Genomic DNA, 19995 nt, shown 5'->3' with positions numbered 1-19995 from the left:
CCCCAACAAGCTTTATTTGGGCAGCATTTTGGCAGGATTAGGATCGTGAGGGACAGGGAAGCTGTTTACTGCAGGAGACCTTCCAGAGGCGAAGGCATAGACTGGGGGTCGGACCACCACCCAGAGGCGGGGGAGGGCAAGGGAACTCCCCGGGGGGGAGAAGAGAAACAGAGAGGGAACTTACGTGTCTAGCGATGTCTCCGCACAGTGGTCTCTGGGTCAGAGAGCACCGAAGGGCAGCAGAGGCTTGGGAATGTTTTATAGCCCAGGGTTAGTCTTGTCCGTGGCTGGCAGATGTTGGGTGCAGTTTTCAGCAGTATACAAAGCAGACAGGCTCTAAATGGATTAAAAGACACTTATTTGGGCTGCGTTTAAAGCCGTCAAATGTGTAAAAATTTGAGTCTGGTGCTGGCACTATTTTGAACTTACTGCTTCTGACCTGCTTTAAAGAAAAACCACATGGGGCCAACATACAAGGGCATCTTTGGCTCATTTATATAACATGACACAATAAAGTTATTATTGAAACATATGAAAACCTTAAAGTGGTCTGTAAAAGTACAAAATTCCAGTGGAAAAATGGCCAAAGGACAGGAGCAAACAGTTCAGTCAAAATTATAGACCAGGTGTGGTGGCTCACGCCTGTAATCCCAGCACTTTGGGAGGCCATGGCGGGTGGATTGCTAGAGGCCAGGAGTTTGAGACCAGCCGGGGCAACATAGTTATACCTCGTCTCTACAAAATAATAAAAATGAATAAAAAAAAAAACACTAGCTGGGCATGGTGGTGTGTGTCTGTAGTCCCAGCTACCTGGGAGGCTGATGCATGAGTTTCTCTTTAAGTCCCAAGAATTCAAGGCTGCAGTGAGCTATGATTGCACCACTGCATTCCAGCCTGGGCGAGAGAGTAACACACTGTCAAAAAAAGAAAGAGAGAAAGGAAAGAAGGGAGGGAGGGAGGATTATGCTTAGTAATTTAATATTTGAGACTTGTTTAATCTTGATTATTAAAGACATAAAGTAGAACACCTATTGTTTCTACATTACATTAGAAAAAATTATATCATTCTGGAAATATAGATCCTCTAATGTCTGATAGTTCTATCTAATTGGCTGAATGTTTTGGGAGGTCAGGTGTCAACATATGAGCTGTTCATCTTCTTGGAGCTAAAAGTACCGTTACTTTTTTTTTTGAGACGAAGTCTTGCTCTCGCCCAGGCTGGAGTGTAGTGGCACAATCTCGGCATACTGCAACTTCTGCCTCCTGGGTTCAAGTGATTCTCCTGCCTCAGCCTCCCAAGTAGCTGGGATTACAGGCATGCGCCACAGCACCTGGCTAATTTTTGTATTTTTAGTAGAAACAGGGTTTCCCCATTTTGATCAGGGTGATCTCGAACTCCTGACCTTAGGTGATCCACCTGCCTTGGCCTCCCAAAGTGCTGAGATTACAGGCATGAGCCACCATGCCTGGCCAGTACCATTACTTTTAATTTACCTTCTGAAAATAATCTAAATTGAGAAAAGTAATTATAGAAGCTTTGATTACAAAAGTGAAGAACTAGAAACAAAAGGGTAACAAGAGGGAAATTGATAAGTGAATCATGGGATATCAACTTGTAACTGTTAAAATAAAAATCATGAAACGTGGAGACAGATGAAAAAGTATGTAAATAGTTAAGTGGGAAAAACAGAGCATAAAATTATGCTACATTTTGTTTATAGCCACTGTACAATCTATGGGTACATACTGTTTAAACTTAGAAGAATCTATAGAGGATGTAAGTAGAGTCGTCCCACCTTTATCTGTGGGGACAGTGTTACAAGTCACCTAGTGGATGCCTGAAACCGCAGATAGTACCAAACTCTGTGTATTATGTTTTTTCAGTCTGACAACTGAGATGGCTACAGATTGATTATCCCTTATCCCAAAATGCTTGGAACTAGAAGTATTTTGCATTTGGGTTTTTTGGGGGGGGATTTTGGAATATTTGCATATACATAATGAGATACCTTGGAAAGAGGACCCAAGTCTAAACACTAAATTAATAAATTAATTTCTTTATTTATATTAGAGTTAAGGGTCTTGCTCTGTTACCCAGGCTGGAGTGCAGTCGCATGATCATGGCTCACTGCAGCCTTGAACCACTGGGCTCAGGCAATCCTCCTGCCCCAATCTCTGGAATAGCTGGGACTACAGGCGTACACCACCATGCCAGGCTAATTTTGTTTTTTGTAGACTCGGGATCTCACTGTGTTGCCCGGGCTGATCTCAAACTCCTGGCCTCAAGTGATCCTCCTGCCTTAGCCTCCCAAAGTGCTGGGATTACACGTATGAGCCACCATGCTAGGCCTCAATTTATATTTTATCTATACCTCATGCACATACCCTGAAGGTATTTTATATAATAACTTTAATAATTTTATGCACAAAACAAAGTTCAGTTGTGACCCATCACATGAGGTTGGGTGTGGAATTTTCCACTTCTGGTATGGTGCATAAAAAGTTTCAGATTTTGGAGGATTTTGGATTTTCAGATTAGGGATACTCAACGTCTTCTAAGTAACTAATGGGCAGAGTGGTAGAGTGTGGATATGCTGGACAAAGGGATGATTCACATCCTGAGTGGGATGGAGCAGGATGGTGTACAATTTTATCATGCTGCTCAGAGGGTGCAAAATTTAAAATGTATGAATTATTTATTTCTGGAATTTTCCATTTTATATTTTTGAGCTATGATTGACTGCAGGTAACTGAAACCACAAAAAGTAAAAGCATGGATGAAGGGGCCTATTGTAGCTTGCTTGGATGAAGGAGTTGTAAGATAAATTATGTGAAATTTTGTTTTAAGAATAGAGTTCTTCCTTAAGGAAAAATTGTAATTCCTTAAATTCGCTCAATGAATGAAGCTTGTTCTTAGTCATGCACCGAGTTTTAGTACAAATGATCATGGTGCTGGAATGTGAGTTTGTCTGTTGCTGTTAACTTGAGTGCCCAGCCGGTTGGCATGACCGAGCAGGCTGCTGAGCCCCAGGAGAGGGCAAACTTGATCTGTTGAGCAGGAATACAATGACCGAGACTTACTGGGAAACTTACTTCATCTAGCTGATGTATTTTTAGATTTATGTGAATTGGCTGGTTGTATCAATAACTAAGTATTTCAGGTTCCAAATTATTTCTTCTATGGTGTTCTGAGAGTTTGAAGGCTTATTTGGCTTGAGAAAGAGAAGGAAAAGAGCAAGGGAAATAATTTTCAAACAGTTACATAGAGTTCTTTTTTAAATTCCTACTCCACACTTGGATTGCAACATAAAAAATTAGGAAGGTAGGCGAGGCGTGGTGGCTCACGTCTGTGATCCCAGCACTTTGGGAGGCCTAAGTGGACAGATCACGAGGTCAGGAATTCGAGACCAGCCTGGCCAACATGGCGAAACCCCATCTCTACTAAAAATACGAAAAGTAGCCAGGTGTGGTGGCACATTCTTATAATCCCAGCTTCTCAGGAGGCTGAGGCAGGAGAATTACTTGAACCTGGGAGGCAGAGGTTGCAGTGAGCCAAGATCACACCATTGCACTCCATCCTGGGCGACAGAGTGAGACTCCATCTCAGGAAAAAAAAAAAAAAAAAGATTAGGAAGGTAGGGGGAAAGTAAGAACATCAGCATTTTTTAAGCACAGATTGGTATCAAGCACTGGCCAAAGTATATGGATTTAATTCATTCACTCCTCATAATGACCCTAGGAGGTAAGTTCGGTTATTATCTTCATTTTACAGACTACTAGAGGCACACGCCTCTAAAGTAAGGTGCCTGTGCTTACACATCTACTAAGTCGCAGGACTGGGATCTGAAACCGGATAGTATGGTTCCAAGATCTGTGTTCTTAACCACCATCCTCTGCTGGATACATTCTGATGTGTTTTGTGAGGCAACTATAGAGTCATTTACTTAAATTATTTTACAGAGTGATATGTGTAATTGGGATTGGTTTGGTTGCATCCCTGCTGAAAAGCACAAGAATTCTGTGGAAGTTTTTGTTTTTCCAGGGTTTCTTCCATCCTGTGTTTCTGGGGCTTCTTGTATACACTTAGGTAAAAAGAATAAGTCGTAACTTGTTTGCGAGAAGAATACTTCTTCAAGAACAACACTATGAATAATTAAATGCTTTTATTTCCTAGGCTATGCTAACAGAGATTGAGCACAAGGTTGCCTTTCTGTTAGAGACTTGCAAAGATCAGGGCCTGGGAGATAATGGAGCCACTCAACATGAGGCTGAAGCGCTTTCGCTGAAACTGAAAACAGTGAAGTGCAATTTAGAAAAAGTCCAGATGATGCTTCAGGAGAAGCACAGTGAAGATCAGGTAAAAAATGACTATCTATAGACTTGATTCATCTTGATATACATCTTGATATACATATGTGGCAGACCCGCCAGAAGAGAACTCTGGTTGGAAGTGATGAACTAGCTACAGAGAAACTGTACTAAGTGTGAAAGAATTCCACACATTAACACTGTAGATGAGTACACTGGCTTGTTATTTTTATTTCATTCTACTTTGCAGTTTTCCTACCTAGGTTGTTGTTGGTGATGGTGGTGGTTTGGTTTGTGTTGGTTTAATGTGGCTGAGTATTCTTGCTGGCAGTAAGGTCTAGTGTAAGGCTTCTTCATAAAAGAAGGATGTATTATAAAGGAATGTTGTGACTAATTGACTGGAAAACAAAGCTCTCATAGATGTGACTAAAATTTGACATCAGAAACATAAACCTCTTTCCAGGATACTTTGTTACTGATTTGCAAATATTTATATATACTAATCAAAGTATCATATAGCTAAGGTATTCTCATGATTTTTAAAAGCACTCAGTGTTTATAAATGCAAATGTGCTGGCCGGGCGCGGTGGCTCAAGCCTGTAATCCCAGCACTTTGGGAGGCCGAGACGGGCGGATCACGAGGTCAGGAGATCAAGACCATCCTGGCTAACATGGTGAAACCCCGTCTCTACTAAAAAATACAAAAAACTAGCCGGGCGACATGGCGGGCGCCTGTAGTCCCAGCTGCTTGGGAGGCTGAGGCAGGAGAATGGCGTAAACCCAGGAGGCGGAGCTTGCAGTGAGCTGAGACCCGGCCACTGCACTCCAGCCTGGGCGGCAGAGCGAGACTCCGTCTCAAAAAAAAAAAAAAAAAAAAAATGCAAATGTGCATCTTATGAGTAGATCTTACTATATAAGATTTGCGTGTGCTTATGAGTGGTTCCTACTTATGAGATTTATGTTCACAGAAATAAGACTGGCTGCATATATATAGGCTATGTGGTTCCCCTTTCATCCTCATATGTTCTCTTTTTTAAAAAAATGTATTTTAGCCATAGGGGAAATTTGGATTTATAATACTGTTTCTCTTTTTGATACTTTTTTATTTGGTATTTGTTCTTAAGAAAAAAGGCAATACATTTTCTTGCTTTTAGTAATTCATTGGATGAATTAGCTTGAAGAAGTAAGATGATCACTTCACCAAATGTAGTAGTTTTTGAAGTTGTTATGAAATAAGTACATTAAATCATAGTAGGCTGGGCGTGGTAGCTCACTCCTGTAATCCCAGCACTTTGGGAGAATGAGGCAGGCAGATCACCTGAGGTCAGGAGTTTGAGACCAGTCTGGCCAACGTGGTGAAACCTTGTCTCTACTAAAAATACAAAAATTAGCTGGGTGTGGTGGGCACACCTGCAATCACAGCTACTTGGGAGGCTGAGGCAGGAGAATCCCTTGAACCCGAGAGGCGGAGGTTTCAGTGATCCAAGATCACACCCTTGCACTCCAGCCTGGGCGACAAGTGTGAAACTCCATCTCAAAAAACAAAAAATTATAGTGTATAATTATAGCAAATAACAAAATACCATCATTTGTTTCATATAGAATTTTTCTATGTGGTCCCATTATTAGAATTGAGATAAAGGGGAGTTTGTTTTTAAAAATAAATAGCCTGCCATTATGAAATATTTTGCAGCATCCTACCATTCTAAAGAAATCCTCAGAGCCAGAGCATCCAAAAGCTCTCCAACCAGTTAACCTTTCTGAATTGGAATCCATTGTAACTGAAAGGCCACTATTCAGCAGACAAAAAGATTTCCAGCAGCAACAGGTAATTCTAGCCCCCAACAGTTGTAGGGACAAGAATATAACTTTTTAACCAGGCAAGGTGGTGCAAACCTACAGTCCTAGCTACTTGGGAGGCTGAGGTGGGAGGATCACCTGTGGCCAGGTGTTGGAGACCAGCCTGGGCAACATAGTGAGACCCTGTTTCAAAAACAAAAAAGAAAAGCCCAGATGCAGTCGCTCATGCCTGTAATCCCAGCATTTTGGGAGGCTGAGGCAGGTGGATCATTTGAGGTCAGGAGTTCAAAACCAGCCTGGACAATATGGTGAAACCCTATCTCTACTAAAAATACAAAAAAATGAGCCAGGCATGGTGCGCGTGCCTATAATCCCAGCTACTCGGGAGGCTGCGGCACGAGAATCACTTGAATCCAGGAGGCAGAGGTTGCAGTGAGCTGAGATCACACCACTGTACTCCAGCCTGGGGTGACAACGTGAGACCTGTCTCCAAAAAGAAAAAAGCTTTCTATATGGAATTTCTGCAAAGTGTGGCATGTGGGTGTTTGTGTGTGTGCAGAAACTCTGAGAGTTTTCAGCATTTACCATAGCACCTGCTTTGCTTTCAGCTGCTAACATTGGGGACACCATAACTTTGCTCCTTTATTAACTTGCATCTTATATCAACTTGCATCTTATATCAGCTGTCTTCAGGGTGAACTTCTGTAGTTGCAGCTCTGCTTTGCCTGTGTTTTCAAAATGTGTTTGTATGTCTTTGATGATTTTCCATGTATGCAGTTTAAATAACAGCTATTGTGTGAATATTTTAAATAGGTTTTTGGGAAGTGAGAGTTTATAAGAACAGGGATGCAAGAAAGAGACATAGTAATTAATGATTTAGGAACTGACTCAAAATTAGATTTATCTCAGCAGGGGAAACTATTGGGTACTAATTGAAAAACTTGATGGATTGGACCATTGGAATTTCATTCAGTTACAGGTTCTGGAGTTAAAACCAATGGAACAGAAAGATTTCATCAAATTCATAGAATTTAATGCTAAGAAAATGTGGCCCCAGTATTGCCAACATGATAAAGATACAGCTCAGGAATCATCTGCAAGGTAAAACATTTAAAAATAGAGTTGGACATTCAGTGGTTTTATGACTGGGAGAATTAAGAGTGTTTCTTTTAAAAACTGCTCATAGAACTGTGAATGTATATAAAATTTTTAGTGTTGATAATTCTCTTCACCTTTTCTTCTTCTTCAAAAGCAACCAGGCATCCAGCCCCGAAAATGACGTTCCAGACTCAATCTTGTCACCCCAGGGCCAAAATGGAGATAAGTGGCAATATCTGCATCACAAACTCTCATCAAAAATGAAGCTCCCACTCCTTCAGCTTGTGGAGCCTCAGGTCAGTCTACATCTACATGGTGTAAATAGCCTGTTTGTCTTTGAAAATCCAACAGGCATTCATTAAATAAACATGTATATTCTGCAAAAAGCAAAGTTGTCAAGTGAGTTTTTCACTTGGCTGACACATTTTCTTGATCTTGGAAACGTGCATTAGGGACCCCTCCTTTGTGCTTCTGTAGCACCCAGGGCTTCCCTCATCAGAGCTTTTATTACACTATCCACCTGTTTATTTATAGTCTGTATTCCCCATTAGATGGGGAAGAAAGACAGATCATGTCTGCCTGGTTAGCATTTGAGAGCCAAGCACAGTACCTAGGACATCATAGACTCTCAGTTACTGTTTGTTGAATGAATAAATGAATGAATATATGTTTTAAGAAATACTTTAGCCGGGCGCGGTGGCTCAAGCCTGTAATCCCAGCACTTTGGGAGGCCGAGACGGGCGGATCACGAGGTCAGGAGATTGAGACCATCCTGGCTAACATGGTGAAACCCCGTCTCTACTAAAAAAAATACAAAAAACTAGCCGGGCGAGGTGGCGGATGCCTGTAGTCCCAGCTACTCCGGAGGCTGAGGCAGGAGAATGGCATAAACCCGGGAGGCGGAGCTTGCAGTGAGCTGAGATCCGGCCACTGCACTCCAGCCTGGGCGACAGAGCGAGACTCCGTCTCAAAAAAAAAAAAAAAAAAAAAAAACACTTTAAAAACTATACAGTGCTATATGAGTGTCATTCATTCATCAGAAAATTCTTTGGAATCTACCATGTGCCAACCCCTGTGCCAATGGCACTGGCTAATTGGTGTTCCCTCTAATTGGCCCTCCTTATGACTGCCGTCACAGGCTCTATCAGGGTGGCTTGCTGTGTCAGCCACTGCTGCCTCTCTCTAGACAGGGAGCAGGTGAGCAAAATAGCCCCATTGCGTACAAGGCAGGCTTCTGCCTTCTACCACACACTCACATTGCCTGGGCAAAGGTTACCCATGATTTCCCAATTCCCCAGTCTGATAGGAACTTCTCAGCCGTCCTCTTTCCTCCTAAGGACCTTACTTGACTAATTAAAGTTGAATCAAACTCATCAGTTGGCCTTTAGCCTTGGTTTCTCCATATTACACTGTAACGTGTACATAGGTCTCTTGCAAAGAACTCCACTCATTGTTAGTTCTTTCCCCAAGCAGAGTCATCTACCACCTCACCCTGTTTCATTTTATTTGTTAGCTTTCCAATTTGAGGAAGAAGCTAACTCTGAATCATTCAGCCTTCTGAAATCACAGCTCATTTTCAGTACTTATTTAACTTTTCCATAACAAATAAAGATGCAAATCCATCCCTTAGAAGAGACTTGAATTCTATTCTAACAGTTGGCTGTGTCAAAAGTAAACTGGTAAATAAACAGCTAACCCTGTAGCATGAATGTTGTTATTACTAAACTGAAAGATTAATGGTTTCACACACACACACCACCTTTTTTTGTTTTTTGTTTTTAAGAGACAGAGTCTCAGCCGGGTGCAGTGGATCACCTGAGGTCAGGAGTTCGAGACCAGCCTGGTCAACATGGTGAAACCCTGTCTCTACTAAAAATATAAAAATTAGCCAGCCATGGTGGTGGGCGCCTGTAATCTCAGCTACTTGGGAGGCTGAGGCAGGAAAATTGCTGGAACTCGGGTGGCAGAGGTTGCAGTGAGCCAAGATTGCGCCATTGCACTCCAGCCCTGGCAACAACAGCGAGACTCTGTCTCAAAGAAAAGAGAAACAAGTTCTCGCTGTTACCCAGGGTGGAGTACAGTGGCGTGACCACAACTCATTGTAACTTTGAACTCCTGGGCTCAAACGACCCCTGCCTCAGCCTTCCAAGTGACCCGGACTACTGCTGTGCAGCACCATGACCAGCCACTTAAACATGTTTTTTATAATTATTTCTTTTTGGTAGAGAAAGTGTCTTGTTATATTGTATAGGCTGGTCTTGAACTCCCTTGAACTCCTGGCCTCAAGGGATCCTTCCACCTCTATTTCCCAAAGTACTGGGATTATAGGCATAAGCCACTGAGCCTGGCCTTTCCTCTCATTTTGATATCTAAATGAACCCTCAAGTATCTAAATATAACTAGTCATGACTTTTCAAAGCTGTCCAAAATATTAAAACTTGATTTAATTATTTTTTCTTATAAATGACAAGACAGACAAAAATGCTCACCAAGAAAATGACTCAGAAGACAGCATGCTAAGGCATCTTTTTCTGTTTAAATTAACATCAGCAGGCTGGACATGGTGGCTCACGCCTGTAATCCCAGCACTCTGGGAGGCTGAGGCAGGTGGATCACCTGAGGTCACGAGTTCGAGAATAGCCTGGCTAACATAGCAAAGCCCTGTCGCCTACTAAAAATACGAAAGTCAGCCGGGCGTGGTGGCAGGTCCCTATTATCCCAGCTACTCAGGAGGCTGAGGTAGGAGAATCGCTTGAACATGGGAGACAGAGGTTGCAGTGAGTTGAGATCATGCCACTGCAGAGCAAGACTCCATCTCGAAAATAAAAAAATTAATTAATTAACAGCAGGGTCTAAAACTGTCACTAATAGGGTTTCCCTTTGTCAAATAGGTTTCCACAAATATGGGTGTTCTACCCAGTGTGAGTATGTATAACTTGAGATACCCAACAACTGAAGAACTGAAAACCTACACCACCCAACTTGAAGACCTGCGCCAAGAAGCAAGTAACCTTCAGACACAGGTAGAAGCTGCACACAATGTGTTTTCCTCATTGCAGTAATATAAACAGAGAAAGGAGATACCATCATTGTGACTTGGTCATAATTGTCGTCACAGAACAAATCATAGAACACACAATGGAATGGGTCTTAGGATTGCAAATAGAATTGGTCTTGCTTGCGAACTCTAATAAATTTTGTAGTAGTTTCCTAGGGACTGTGTGCAAAGGATTCTGAGTCCAAGATCAGCAGGAAAGAGGATCATGATTGATGAGTTCTGTCTGCAGTGGTGATCTGGGATTGGAAGGGTGAGGGAGGAGAGTAGGGAGGGAGTATAGGCATGGTTTTCAACGCTGAGCAGACTTAACACTGAGATAATGCTTGCTAGGTTATGTGCGGTGTCCATCAGAGAAGACAGTAGGAGACGGCCCAAGCTGGAGTGCTGACTAGCTATGGCATGCCCCTAAACTACTTGTAACTGTTCAAGAATTCAGGGTAGCTGTGGGTAAAGTAAAAGAGGTGACCCTAACAGCTTATGCTAAAACAGATCTGTGGCTCCCAGACTCACCAGGCCCAATGCACGACACTGGGGACGTGCTTGGAGTCATACACCTAAGCCTTGATTCTCACAATCGGCTCATAAATGACATTTTCCCCTTCCTCTGCAGGCTGTTCCTGTCTTTAAGACACTGTACCCACTCTTTGTAATCAGCCGCTTCAGGCTTCTCTTTTTTGACTCCTTTTCCTTCTCCAGGCTATACTTGATTTCATTAACCGCTTTCTCCTACATTGGAATGTGGAGGGTGGGAAACAGTGGTAAAGGAGACAGTGTAATTTATCTGGGACCACACTTTCACCTGGATCACCCTGCTAAGGGATCCTTCATCTTATGACCTTTTAGTCCCATTCAGTACTCAAATAACTACCTAACGTTGAGCTTCTTAAACTCGTTTTTCTCCAAGTTTAACATTGTGAGTTTATTTATTTGTTCTGCTACCTAGTTCACAAAGTGTTTGAAGCAACTTATTACAAAAGAAGCATAACATAAATCGTAAACTATAATGGAAACTAGGCAAAATATAGGTCTAGGAAGGCAAAGGTATCCTGATTTTCTTTTTCTTTTTTCCTCTTGATTCAGGAAAATATGACAGAAGAAGCATATATCCATTTGGATAAAAAATTGTTTGAACTATTCCTGACCCTTAGTCAGTGCCTCAGCAGTGTGGAGGAGATGCTGGAGATGCCCAGGCTTTACAGGGAATATGGTTCTGGCCGGCAGGTGCACTGCGAGGTAGGGCACTTCCCACGAACCCATGTGTTGGCCATTACAGCAGCCCCGTGAGTTAAGCCTGAGTGGAAGCCTCTTGAAGTCAGAGCTCATTCATTGTCTTCCTTCCTCTCCACTTCAGACACTGGCACTTGAGTTGAAGAAACTTTATTTAGCACTGAGTGACAAGAAGGGTGATCTTTTGAAAGCCATAACTTGGCCTGGCAGGAACACCAACTTGCTCCTTGAATGTTTTGACAACCTTCAAGTCTGCCTGGAGCACACTCAGGCTGCAGCTGTCTATAGAAGCAAGGCCCTAAAAGCTGGCCTTGACTACAACTGCAGTTACCAGGTATGATTCTGAGCACACAGCCTGTTTTAGCACTGTTTTAAGTTACAGCATGGACCCTAATGCCTAGTAATTCCTATCCCTGGTGACATTTGTTAATAAGAATTACTAAGGGAAATGATGAGACTCTTCCGTTTGTTGCTCATGGTTGGAGATCATTTGAAATTGAAGCCCTGGCTGGATGCAGTGGCTCATGCCTGTAATCCTAGCACTTTGGGAGAGACCGAGGCAGGCAGATCACCTGAGGTCCGGAGATTGAGACCATCCTGGCCAACATGGTGAAACCTCGTCTCTATTAAAAATACAAAAATTAGCCGGGCATGGTGGTGTGTGCCTGTAATCCCAGATACTTGGGAGGCTGAGGCAGGAGAATTGCTTGAACCTGAGAGGCAGAGGTTGCAGTGAGCTGAGATCACGCCACTGCACTCCAGCCTGGGCAGCAGAGCAAGACTCCATCTCAAGAAAACAGAAAGTGAAGCCCTTTCTGAAGTCTTGGCTGAGCGCAATAACTCATGCCTGTAATCCAAGCACTTCGGAGGCCTAGGTAGGTGGATTGCTTGAGCCCAGGAGTTCAAGACCAGCTTCGGCATCATAGATCCCATCTCAAAAAAAGAAAAAAGTAGAAAAAAAAAAGATAAAAATAGAGTCTTGAGTATGAATTTGTTGGGATGAGCTAACATAATGTTTAATTTCTTGTATTACATTTAGCCATTTAACAATTAAAATGGGGGGGTGGGCCGGACGCAGTGGCTCAAGCCTGTAATCCCAGCACTTTGGGAGGCCGAGACGGGCGGATCACGAGGTCAGGAGTTCGAGACCATCCTGGCTAACACGGTGAAACCCTTTCTCTGCTAAAAAATACAAAAAAAGCTAGCCGGGCGAGGTGGCTGGCACCTGTAGTCCCAGCTACTTGGGAGGCTGAGGCAGGAGAATGGCTTAAACCCGGGAGGCGGAGCTTGCAGTGAGCTGAGATCCGGCCACTGCACTCCAGCCCGGGCGACAGAGCGAGACTCCGTCTCAAAAAAAAAAAAAAAAAATGGGGGGTGGCATTTGTATTTGTTTTTCTAGGCTAGAGGGAGCCATTAACGCTTTTGAGGTAAGGAATGACAATCCGTGTATGTTTCAGGTAGATTCCTCCAGCAGTTGTCTAAAGTGAATTGGAGAGGGAGAGACTCCAGGCAGGTAGAAGAGTTAGGAAGCTACTAAAATTATCTAATGAAAAAGAAATGAAACCCAATACTATTTATGAATGAGGCTTGCCCATAAAAATCAAGCCTGAATCTGACCAAGCTTCTAGAATCCAAGTAAAACAGACACAAGAAAAGAAGAACAGGTTAAACAGCACACTGGGAGTGTAGTGTGCCAAATCCAGCCTGTGGGAAACTGTACTGAACAAATGACCCATTTTTTCACACACACACATTCAAGAAACAAAAAAGAAAGGTGGTCAGGGATTCTGCAGATTCAGAGAGATCTAAGATGTACTTATCCATCATGACATATGCACCTCATTTGGATCCTCATTGAAATAAATCAGAAAGAAAAATTATAGGCAATTAAGGATCTGTGAATCCTATCTGGGTGGTTAAATCATACTAAGGAATTGTTATTGATGGCAGGGGAGGAGTATATTGGAGTATTTTTAAAGAGAAGGATGGGATCTTTATCTTTTAGAAATATATACTGAAACATATACTGATGAAATGACTTGAGACCTGGGATTTGCTTCCAAATAGCCTGACGGAAAGGAGATTAGGTACAGTTGAGAGCTGGAGGGAGGATGTAGAGGGAAGAAGGTCAGCCATGAATCAATAATTGTTGAAGTTTAATGATGATACAATGGGGATTTCTCTATTTTTGTATTTGTTTGAAATTTCTAATGTCACAAAAATTATAAAAACCAACTAAATATAAAAAAAGATAATGAAGGCCTAAATGAGATTGCTCAGTTTCCTGCATTTATCTTACAGAATGAAATAAAGAGATTATATGATCAGCTCATTAAGAGTAAGACATCTTTACAACAGTCTTTGAATGAAATCAGTGGCCAGAGTGTTGCTGAACAGCTTCAGGTAATCAAGTCAAAATAATCCAGACTGACTGAACTTTGAACCACAGAGCTTTGTGTTTAAGCCGTGCTTCTGAGCTACTTTCCTTTGTGAGCAGCAGCAAGACTTAAGTACATAAATAAAAAGTGAAAACTATTTATGTTGACCTTTTAAAAACATCTCTTAATTTTCTGAAGCACGATGTATTAAAACAACGGGAGACCATTTTCACTTATCAACCATGACAAAATGTGTATGTCCACTGTTGGTAAGGATATTGGTAAATGAGACCCTCGTCCTCTTGCCAGGGGAGTCCTGGGGATCCTTTGTCTGTATATCAGAATTTTAAACATAAATACTCTCTCTTCCAGCAATCATTTGACTTCATTTATTTAGCAAATATTAATTGAGGATCCACTATATTCAGGCACTGTTTGAGGTGCTGAACTTGTACTCCTCCTAAGGATATAAGATAAGTGCATAGAGATAAATATTTTGGCCAGGTGTGGTGGCTCACGCCTATAATCCCAGCACCTTGGGAGTCTGAGGCAGGTGGATCACTTGAGGCCAGGAGTTCAAGACCAGCGTGGCCAACATGGTGAACCCTGTCTCTATTAAAAATACAAAAATTAGCCAGGTGCAGTGGCACACGGCTGTAGTCCCAGCTACTCAGGAGGCTGAGGTGTGATCGTTGCTTGAGTCTGGGAGGCAGAGGTTGCAGTGAACTGAACTGAGATTGTGCCACTGCACTCCAGCTTGGGTGACAGAGCCAGACCTTTGTCTCTAAACAAATAAATAAATAAATAAGCCATAAATATTTAAGGATGGAGCCAGCAGCTCCGCTTGAATTAAAAACTGTGAATAACCTAAAAGTCCATTGAGAGCTGACTGATACAAAAGCAGGGTACACCCTTAACAATAGCATGCTGTGTGTCTGTTTCAAAGGAGCTAGATATGTGTATACTGATGTGAAGAGATACTGAAGAGCTGGTGAGTGAGGAATGCTAACCACAGGACAGAGTGCTGTGGTGCAGTTCATTGAGTTTAAGGATATGCGCGTATACCCCTACTGGTATGGAGCATGTTAGGAACTGGGGACCTCTGGGAAGATTGTTAAGGAGAGGTGAGGGAGCAGGAACTGGGCTTTTCGTTTTTCCCTTCATCCCTTTCTGTACTGTTTAATTCTTTTTAGATGACTATGTGTACTTCTCTGACGTATTGAAGGGTTTTCTTTTCTTGTATTGTCTCTCACTTAGAAAGCAGATGGATATACAATGGAGCTGGAGAACGCTGAGAGCCGAGTGGTCAAACTACGAGATGAAGGGGAGAGGCTTTATTTACCTTACGTTTTACTCCAGGAGGTTTACAAATTAGAGGTATGCCTGAGCAGAAAACATTGACTCAGCACTGTGATTGTGAGGAGTCAGATTCTTTTCTTTCACCAACAGAGTTTAGATTTGTCTTTCAGTTATTGCCCCGGTTGGATGAAAATGCATTTGTGCACCTGCTCTTCTCTTTTCAGGATGTACTTGACAGTATGTGGGGAATGCTAAGAGCCAGGTACACAGAACTCAGCAGCCCTTTCATCACTGAGAGCCAGCAAGATGCTTTGTTGCAAGGCGTGGTAGAACTGGTGAAGATTGGGAAGGAAAAGCTTGCTCATGACCACTTAAAACAAACCAAAAGTAAAGTGGCGTTACAGGCTCAACTAGAAAATCACAAGGTGAGACAGACACATGGGTCGGATGTCCCCTTCATAGACTAAAATCTTAAGGTATTTCTGAATGTGAACAGAAAGGATCCATTTTTCTTCTTTGTTGAAATTTAAGCTATTCATCCTTCTAATAAACATCTATTAGAATGCTTAATGTGTACCAGGAACCCTGGTACATGCTGGGAATTTGGGCTATGAGTAAAAACAGACACAGTTCCTTATATTCATGGAGCTTTCACCTGATTGAGAAGATAGACATTTATCAACAAGTCTTCAAACAAATTAAATTTGAGGATACACTCTACGAGAGCATTTAATAGCAGAAGGTGACTTAGGAAAGTTAGAAAAGGCTTTCCTGGCCTTGCACGGTGGCTTCTGCCTGTAATCCCAGAACTTTGGGAGGCCAAGGCGGGTGGATCACCTGAGGTCAGGAGTTCGAGACCAGCCTGGCCAAAATGGTGAAACCCCATCTCTACCAAAAATACAAAAAATTAGCTGGGCATGGTGGCAGGTGCCTGTAATCCCAGCTACTCGGGAGGCTGAGGCAGGAGAATCACTTGAACTCAGGAGGCAGAGGTTGCAGTGAGCTGAGATCACGCCCCTGCACTGCAGCCTGGGCGACACAGCAAAAAAAAAAAAAAGAAGAAGAAGAAGAAGAAAAGACTTTCCTGAGAACTAGAATCAAAAGGAAGGTGTATTCTTATGTAGTATAAGACTATAATAAATCTTTTCATTTTCAAAATTCATTTCATTAAACAAAAACCTCGATCACCAGCTAAAGATAAAGAGTAATCTAGGTGCTGGTAATTAAAAATGTGTAAGACAGTTCCTACCTGAGGTAAGCTTACGGTCTAGCATTTGGAAGGTAGAGCTTAGTCTAAGAAAAGATGAAACGTAAATATTGTATGAAGGATGGAGGGAAGAGGAGAAAATAATATTGATTATCTACAGTGTGTCAGGCCCCTTGCTAGATTTTTTTGTAAACGTCTCTATATGTCATTTTCAAGGCTTAGGAGAAGGGATTCACATAATTAACAGTGGGGTCCCTACAGACAACTGGTGGAGGCAGTAAATGGAGAAGAACCAGGTGAAATAAAGCCTTCCTCTTGAAAAGTTCTTGAAGTTCAAATACAAATACAGGAAGCTTTATGTCCAGGATTCCTATAAATCAGCAAATCTCCTTTATTTAGTCATTTTCTTGAGTCTAAGTTAAAGCCAAGGTTAAGGCGCCCTGTCTTTTGAATATGTGGGCTGCTTAAGTTTGCACATCTGTCCATCCAACTTGTCTTGAAATTCATCAGCCACAGTGGCATCTGTTTTTTGGTTTTTTTGTTTGTTTGTTTTTGTTTTTTTAAGAGACAGGGTCTCTGTTTTCCAGGCTGAAGTGCAGTGGTGTAATCATAGCCCATTGTAGCCTCGAAATCCTGGTCTCAAACAATCCTCTCACCTCAGCCTCCTGAGTAGCTGGGACTATAGATGTGTGCCACCACACCTAGCCGGCATCTATCTTTTTGTAGCATTTAGACTCAAAGCAACTGATTTAGAAAGCTCTATCTGGAAATTGAAATTGACAAAAATGTTTGCCATTTAACATGGATTATTTAGTGGAAAATAACACTTAAGGATAATACTTCTTTATAATTCATTGAAGTTCCACTAGTGTTCAAAGACTAAGATTTTTTTTTTTTTTTTTTGAGAGGGAGTCTCGCTCTGTCGCCCAGGCTGGAGTGCAGTGGCAGTGGCATGATCTCGGCTCACTGCAACCTCCGCCTCCTGGGTTCAAATGATTCTCCTGCCTCAGTCTCTCAAATGACTGGGATGACGGGCATTCACCACCATGCCCAGCTAATTTTAGTATTATTGGTAGAGATGGAGTTTCGCCATGCTGGCCAGGCTGGTCAATTTGACTCTACATGGATGTCCTGGGATTTTGGATTTAAAACAAAAATAACTGGATATAAAGTTGAAGTGACTTGGTTTTTAAGATTTTCACAATTTCAAAATAAATATTAAAACTTTCTCCATCTCATAGATTTTTTTCCAGAAGCTTGTTGCTGACATGTTGATCCAAGCATACTCTGCCAAAGTGTTTCCTTCTTTATTGCAAAAGAGAGAGACATTTTGGGCAGAACAAGTAACAGAAGTTAAAATACTAGAAGAAAAGTCACGCCAACGTGGTATGAAGCTACAGAGTTTGTTGCAGGTATTTGGTTTATGTAAACGTTGTACTGAAGCCGGGAATTCCTGGTTTTCCATCACCACCCCGGGTGTTGAGAAGAAGTATCTAGTTATCATTAAGCTATAGTTAAATGGAAGCCTGACAGTGAGGAATGTGGAATGTGGACCCCTGCTCAGGTTCTGAGGCCACTCCCTGAAGGAAAGGTGGGCTGGGATTTCTCATACATAGATTTGGAATGGTACTGCGTCTCTCTGCCTTTTAGGTTCATGTGTGAATAAGCAAAATGATAAGCACTTTGAGACCTTGAATGAGATCATTTGGGTGAAACAGTTACTGGTTTAGAAACTGTACTGCTTCAAGAGAACAGGCCCAGATGTTCTAAAATGGGTAATGGCAATCTTGTCTAAATTCAAAGAAAAAAAATAAGCATGCATAAAGCTCCTTCTCAGTTTTGAGGCATTCCCCTCACAGCGTTTCATAGCTAATGTTAGTATTTAAAGGAAATAAAGAAAAAAGGAAGGAGGCTGGGCGTGGTGGCTTACACCTGTAATCCCAGCACTTTGGGAGGCCAAGGGGGGCGGATCATGAGGTCAGGAGATTGAGACCGTCCTGGCGAACAAGGTGAAACCCTGTCTGTACTAAAAATACAAAAAATTAGCCGGGCATGGTGGCGGGCACCTGTAGTCCCAGCCACTCAGGAGGCTGAGGGAGGAGAATGGCGTGAACCCGGGAGGCGGAGCTGGCAGTGGACTGAGATCGTGCCACTACTCCAGCGTGGGTGACAGAGTGAGACTCCGTCTCAAAAAAAAAAAAAAAAAGAAGGAAGGAAATGTTTAACTTGATAATGTAATATGGTGTTATTTTTTGCTAACAAAATTTATTTTCTAGTTAGTGTGTCAAGTTGATATTTCTAATATGTCATGGTATTTTTTTAAAAAGACTCCACGGACCCAGTGAGCGTTCTATAAAAGCTAAGTGAGCCACTATGTGAATAGATATGGAATTGAGTGAGGTGGTTATTTTTCTTTTTTTTTTTTTTTTTTTGTTTGAGACGGAGTCTTGCTCTACCACCCAGGCTGGAGTGCAGTGGCCGGATCTCAGCTCACTGCAAGCTCCGCCTCCCGGGTTTACACCATTCTCCTGCCTCAGCCTCCTGAGTAGCTGGGACTACAGGCGCCCGCCTCATCGCCCGGCTAGTTTTTTTTTTTTGTATTTTTAGTAGAGACGGGGTTTCACCGTATTAGCCAGGATGGTCTCGATCTCCTGACCTCGTGATCCACCCGTCTCGGCCTCCCAAAGTGCTGGGATTACAGGCATGAGCCACCGCGCCCGGCCGAGGTGGTTATTTTTCTAACAGATGATGTTTGGAGTCAGTAACTCAGCTCTGTGGTGTGTTGGGATCCTAAGGGTGGGCGTCTGTGAAAACGGGGCAAGCTAAAAGATGACAAGACTAGGACTAAGGCAGTTGTCCTCCCCTGATGAAGTGTAAGCCTGTACTCCTCAGAGACACCCTGAGCAGACCTATGCTTCAAGTGGCATGGGGGTTTGGTGGGCGTGGGCTTGGGCTTTGAGAGCAAGAACAGCCTAATAAGAGCTTCTGTTGAATAAAGGTCTAAAATTTAGCTCTTTCCCTTTCCTAGTAAGAGAAAGGCTCTCTTGTGGCTCTGAGGTCTCTACAGAGTTGCTAAGAGTATCACTTTAACTTCATTGTATTACTCCTTGAGTCATGTTACCCAGTTTGACAAGACAAGCATAAAACACTAAATGCCAACTGAGATTCTTTTTAAACCTTATCCTCAAAGGCAATGGAATTATTTTCCATTCGATGTTGAGCGCTTAGCAGAGTGGGTTACGTCTCTGACACACCTGGAATCTGTGCTTTAATTTTGTATAGTCTTGGTGTTCATTTTTGTTTGGTGATGAATTGTGTTGTTATCTGGAACCAATCTAGTAAAGGCTTCCACTGATTTTATGTCCTTGATTCTCTAGAAATGGGAAGAATTTGATGAAAACTATGCATCTCTTGAAAAGGACCTGGAAATTCTTATATCTACATTGCCCTCTGTGAGTTTGGTGGAAGAGACAGAGGAAAGATTAGTGGAAAGGATTTCGTTTTACCAGGTATTTTTCTTCCATTTAAGTTATCAAAGGCATGTCCATAGCACTTTGTATTTTACATTTGTTTTGACTGAGTGGCTTGATTTTGAAGGTTTGAATTGAAACAAAACGTTC

At 42.3% G+C, this 19995-nt stretch overlaps 1 protein-coding gene across 9 annotated transcripts in view; it reads left to right on the top strand.

Moving 5' to 3' along the window:
* SYNE2 (spectrin repeat containing nuclear envelope protein 2) overlaps positions 1-19995 on the top strand; it is a 389209-nt gene that overhangs the window by 273602 nt on the left and 95612 nt on the right. For 7 of the 9 annotated variants that reach the window (XM_033187766.1, XM_033187774.1, XM_033187773.1 and 4 more), the window contains 12 exons: positions 4175-4357; positions 6002-6136; positions 7082-7209; positions 7361-7502; positions 10098-10229; positions 11345-11497; positions 11616-11825; positions 13793-13894; positions 15127-15246; positions 15393-15593; positions 17617-17787; positions 19753-19884. In XM_033187766.1, coding sequence (XP_033043657.1) covers positions 4175-4357; positions 6002-6136; positions 7082-7209; positions 7361-7502; positions 10098-10229; positions 11345-11497; positions 11616-11825; positions 13793-13894; positions 15127-15246; positions 15393-15593; positions 17617-17787; positions 19753-19884 — 1809 coding nt within the window. The remainder of the gene's footprint in view (positions 1-4174; positions 4358-6001; positions 6137-7081; positions 7210-7360; positions 7503-10097; positions 10230-11344; positions 11498-11615; positions 11826-13792; positions 13895-15126; positions 15247-15392; positions 15594-17616; positions 17788-19752; positions 19885-19995) is intronic. The other 2 variants (XM_033187775.1, XM_033187771.1) reach the window with 1 other exon arrangement.

This window comes from Trachypithecus francoisi, unplaced genomic scaffold, assembly GCF_009764315.1.
Source record: "Trachypithecus francoisi isolate TF-2019V2 unplaced genomic scaffold, Tfra_2.0 Lachesis_group3, whole genome shotgun sequence".
Lineage (NCBI taxonomy): Eukaryota > Metazoa > Chordata > Mammalia > Primates > Cercopithecidae > Trachypithecus > Trachypithecus francoisi.
This window is presented reverse-complemented; position numbering and strand designations above follow the sequence as displayed.